The 5427-nt window shown below is 42.1% G+C and overlaps 1 protein-coding gene across 1 annotated transcript; it reads right to left on the bottom strand.

Annotated features, from left to right (window-relative positions):
- Window positions 1-2400: 2400 nt before the first annotated feature.
- LOC119289208 lies at window positions 2401-4421 on the bottom strand. The gene is made up of 3 exons (XM_037568589.1): window positions 4131-4421; window positions 3562-3647; window positions 2401-3175 (listed from the first exon to the last, which is right to left on the bottom strand). The coding sequence occupies exons 1-3, from the start codon at window positions 4311-4313 to the stop codon at window positions 3142-3144; spliced, it is 303 nt and encodes a 100-aa protein (XP_037424486.1). The 5' UTR covers window positions 4314-4421; the 3' UTR covers window positions 2401-3141.
- Window positions 4422-5427: the final 1006 nt, after the last annotated feature.

Genomic DNA, 5427 nt, shown 5'->3' with positions numbered 1-5427 from the left:
CGCCTCCATCGATATTTTTCTCGTGTCGGCATCGCTCACCGTGTTACTTGCCCGCACACCTCCCAGCAAAATGGCATCACAGAACGAAAGCACCGACACATAGTTGAAATAGGCATTGCCCTACTTGCACACTCGTCGCTTCCCCTTCGTTTTTGGGATGAAGCTTTCCTCACTGCCTGCTACCTAATCAATCGCATGCCGAGCGGCACCATTCAAAACTTCACACCCCTTGCCATGCTATTCCATGAAAAGCCCGATTATTCTCGTCTACGTGTTTTTGGCTGCGCGTGTTGGCCTAACCTGAGACCGTACAACAATCATAAACTTGATTTTCGGTCTCGTCAATGTGTTTTTCTCGGATATAGTAGCATGCACAAGGGTTATAAATGTTTGGATCGATCCACAGGTCGGGTCTATATCTCACGCGATGTCATCTTCGATGAACATGTCTTCCCATTTGCTAACTCAATTCTACCAACACCCATTCAACCCGTAACTACACCTATCCCTCTGTCTCATTCCCAGCCAGTAGCACAGGTTGATCACGTAAGAGATTTTGCTTCCTCTTTGTTGGATACTAGCGGGTAGATTTTGCTTCCTCTTTGTTGGATACTAGCGGGTAGTGCGCGGCGGCATATGCCGCGCCACATGAATTTATAAGCTATTTAGTTTCTTTGTAATTCTTGGTAACTCGGCCCAAGACTTGACTCATTGCAAAATAGTTCATACAAGGAAAGGAAAGGGTACATCTGGTTGGTACATAAGTGATTTAAATCATGTAGTGATAGTGGCACTGGATGTAGAATTACCATGGTAAATGATGGAGAATTTGGATGGATATCTTATAGTGGAGTTAAGCTAGGATAGGCGATAAGGCATCTTGAAATGCGAGATTTTATTACATAAAACAAGAGATACATTTCATACAGTGGTAACTGCATTTCAATAGTAAGGACCAAATTTGCTAATTTGGTGATGTTTTATGATTCCAATCATTTTCATGGCCACCTGCCAGATAAGTGTTAGCGACGAAGCGGTAAAGAGCTTGTGCAAGCTCATGTAATGACTAATAAAAATAATACGACATTCTTCAAAATTAAATTTGAAGTCATATAATCCACAAATTAAACATAAAATTTAATTAACACATCATAAAACCTGAATAAAATATCACATTGGTTTAATTCAATGCAAAAAATGACAATTTTAGTACATGGTATTTTCGGCAATTTATATATAAAACAGTGCAAAAACATAAAATATAAACTTAAAATGTCCTTTTTTTGGGCAAATAGCTTAAAATGTACTGGAAGACAGAAAAATGCCAGAAATATTTTAGTCCAAAATACCCACGGCAACCTATTAGAGAGTCCAGTGCAGTAGCTAAAACCAGAAAAATAAATCATCTATACTGGGCTGAGATTACTTGGGCCAGAGCCCATCGGCAGAAATGGCCCATTAACGCCTGAAGGCCTGCTCATTTTCTTATGTTGTGCTCGTTGGAGGATGAGATTAGACAACAACATATAATTAGATTGACAAACACTGTGTTAGTAGTTTCAAACAATTATCACATGAGCATATATCTTGCAAATAGAATGTTCAATGAAATGTTGATCCAATACTGGCACACACCTATGTGCATGTGCATATAGAACTGAAAAGGAAACTATCTGATCTTAATACAATAACTCAGAATACCCGCTAGCCAAGCAGTTTCATCAGCCAGATGCTCGTTCTATTTGCATGGACATATACTGAAGCAGAATGTCAAAATGATGACATAATGTGAATCTTGTTAAAAAAACAATGCATGAGCAATTGTCATTTTTATCATCTATCACAGATCACAACTACTAAATAAAACTTTACTTAATCCCCTTATGCTTCATTACCTTAGATCATCCCCTCAATAATGTACATATGTACACAAATTAGAATGATCAAGCTTTACACGTCAGTTTCTTTTACACAACTTCTTATTTAAAAGCAAAGGGCGCATATACTCGCGCATTCTAACTGGCATAATAGTTCTATGAATTTAGAAAACTAAGTTTCTTGTTGTTTGAAAACAGATAATGCAAAAGCAGGGTGATCCATATCTAGGGGAGACGTATGCAGAAATTAGAGAAGAGTCGCCACCAGGTCCGATACAAGTGGAATTACATGATCTGTTTGAAGATGATCATACATGCATGCTTAAGGTACAACCATAGCTAGCGAAACAATGGCCTGCTTTATTACAGTTCCTCTTAGGAGAAGTAAAACGACACACTTCAAAGTTTTGCTTCAGATATTCCTTGATCTCCTCTAAGCCTAGGTAGAGAGCAGAGAGGCCACATTCATCATTGTTTACCCCCTTCTTCAGCAGCACTGAATCTGTTTCAAGGCCAATAGGTCTGGCTCCTTTATCGATTCCTAGCTAGGCACCCCATATAACAGCCTGATCTCCATGTAAGTGCTCCACATACTTTTAACTCTCCTTTATGATTCCTGATGACTGCACCCCAACCGCCAGCGTTCGGTTCAGGGTGGAAAGTGCCATCAATATTAATCTTCAGTTCATTCTCCATGGGAGGGTGCCATCTGATGTGTACCCTCTCCAGTTTGTTCTGTAGGTTGTTTTAAATCTTACTTCAAATGTCAGCCAAAGAATGTTCGTTTTAGTTATCACCTAATAAACCTGTGAGAGCATATTAATTCAATTAGTACATAATAAATTGGTGGGGGCATATTAATTTAATTAGCACCTCAATTCATCTAGCTGTTCAATGAGATTAAAATAGTTGATTTGATCAGCTAGGGAGAGAAGCAAACTGTCATCAAAATAACCCATATATTTGATGAAATCACTACTGATTTGTTTTCATATAAATTGATTAGCCCAGATGATGTATTTATGCAAAACTTAAGAAGACGTCTAGGGCTGGGCAACATTCACCAAGCACCAGAGTCCATCAGCCTTTCTAGGAAGATACAAGAGCTTCCATCAAAAGGCTTGAAACCTGCAAAGTAATGTACAACCAAGCTCTATCTCATGCATAAGCTTTGTCAGTGTCACTACAAAAACACTATTTACATAGTACTTCCTACCATTATATCAAGAATACAGAATGTGTCCTTGCACTCCCATGTTCTTCACTATCCGAGGTTTTTCAAGTGCAGGAAGCGTTGCCTGCAATGTTCACAAGCAATAGTTCAAACGATTGGTAATGATATATATAAAAAATTATAGGTAATTATTGGAGAAGCTTGTAGAATGAAATGAACTTGTAGAAACAGAGAGCAGATCCGTTGTCATTTGGGATCAATAAAATTTTATTTCTTGTTCTGTTTGCTGGTTTGCAATTAAGGGTCTTCATTTTTCACTTCTCAAAATGACTCATATTGGAATACCGGACCCAAATTTATTTTCTTGCATCCATGGCTCTACAATTCTTGCGTCGAATAAACACAAGTAGAAGTTAATGCTAGGAAAAGAAATCCATAGACTAACTCTACTGAACTTGAAGAACTCGTGAAAAGTTATTTTTTCGAAATTCAGGCAGAGCAGGAACAAACCAGTGTACAGGGCCGCCTTCTGCCCCGTCGACGCCTGCTCGCACAGGCAGGCACCGGGAACGCGGAACATGTCCAATGAGGCAAGGCTGCACGTACCCATGGCATGGAGTGGTCAGAGTAGCCATATTTTGCATAAAAACTGAACTGATATATAATGCAAACACTAAATATGTAATTAATTAAGACGATTAATTGTCGGTTCTTACCACTCAATCACTGCAAAATAAATCCCATATAATAAAATATAAACAACATGAGATCAACTTTTTCTTGACAGTAAGAAACAACAGAATCATCAGATCAATCAAACTTATCCCAATCAAATTTTTTTACTGAAACCACATAGAAACCTTGGAATTTTCAGAAACAAATTAGGCACACCACTCATCCATCCCGGAAACTGTGTTCGATTGTAAACTTTAAGCAGGAGTCTGCACCCAACCATGAAGCTCACAACACATCATTCAGAGAACATGACCGATTTGGATGGATAATATGGGGATTTAGCCTCACAGGTGGGAGCAGCGTGTCATGCGATTGGAGTAAAGTACTGCTCGGATATGGGTTACCTCCGTGACATCCAAGATGAACCGGACCTTGAGCAGCCACATCACCGGCCCCTTGCCGTGACGACTGGATGCCCGTGGTCGCCTCCAACCGCTCCCGCCGCCGCTGCCAGGCCAACGTCTCCTTGGGCCACTGCAGACTGCACCATGCCCGCTCCTCCCCACATCCATCTCGCACCTCTCCATCACTGAGGCGGGGAGATGGGGAACTGGGGCGCCTCCACGCCTCGGCAACGACCCTAGCCTAGCCAAAGCGAGTGCATCCGCAAAGAAGAGAAGGGGATGGGGATGCGGCGGGAGGGGGCACAGAGAGATGAGAAGAGAGTCCGTCTGATGCCCTTTTATATTAGATATTAGGAAAGGGTGGCGCAGCGGTGACACGGGATTGCACTCGAGGCTTCGAGAGAGACAAGAAAAATATATGTGAAAGCGCAACGCAGGACACGTACAACCCACATGGCTCGGTCAAAGTGCCAACCGCTTAAGAAAACACACGTGCTGTTTTATTTTTTTTAGTTGGTGTTTGATGTTATTTGAAGTTGTAATCCTAGCCGATTGATGGCTTTGTTAATTCAAAGCCGGATTTCTCTTGAACCTTCGTTCTAAAAAAAAGAAAATACACGTGAAAAATGTTACAGGCCCAAGATGAAAAAAGAGATATGATCGAAGGCAGGTACTTCATGCGTCACACGCGTCAAGTCCACACGATGAATGCTCAAAAAAAAGTCCACACGATGGGATAGAACGTGGCAAGCGAAAGGAACGAAGCACTTCCGTCACACCCAATGGCAGGGCCACGCGAATCAACATGTGGTTGAGTTGGTTAGGTGGACAGTGATATTCCCAACCCACCAGGGTTCAAATCCTGGTGCTCGCATTATTCCTGGATTTATTTAAGGATTTTTGGCGATGCGCTTTCAGTGGGAGGAGACGTTCCCGTCGATGACGAGGCGCCTACGGTGACTTCGTAAATCTCAAGATGATATGCCGGCTCAGTCTCTCGGAGGTGCTCATAGGGATAGGGTGTGCGTGTGTGCATTCATAGGGATGAGTGTATGCGCGTGCTTGTGTTTATACTGATGCTGAAAAAAAATGGCAGAGCCACAGGGGGGCCAGCAGGGGCCTGGGCCCGGGCCAACAAGCTAATATACTCATTACATCAGTGATTTTTAACCAATGGGTGCATTTATCCCGGTTCGTGCTGCCAAGGCATTAGTCCCGGTTCACCTGGGCCCTTTAGTCCCGGTTCGTGCCACGAACCGGGACTAAAGGATGCGATGCCCATTGGTCCCGGTTGGTG

The sequence above is a fragment of the Triticum dicoccoides genome, chromosome 4A, assembly GCF_002162155.2.
Source record: "Triticum dicoccoides isolate Atlit2015 ecotype Zavitan chromosome 4A, WEW_v2.0, whole genome shotgun sequence".
Classification (NCBI taxonomy): domain Eukaryota; kingdom Viridiplantae; phylum Streptophyta; class Magnoliopsida; order Poales; family Poaceae; genus Triticum; species Triticum dicoccoides.
Note: the sequence above shows the minus strand (reverse complement) of the source record. Positions and strands in the feature narration are given on the sequence as shown.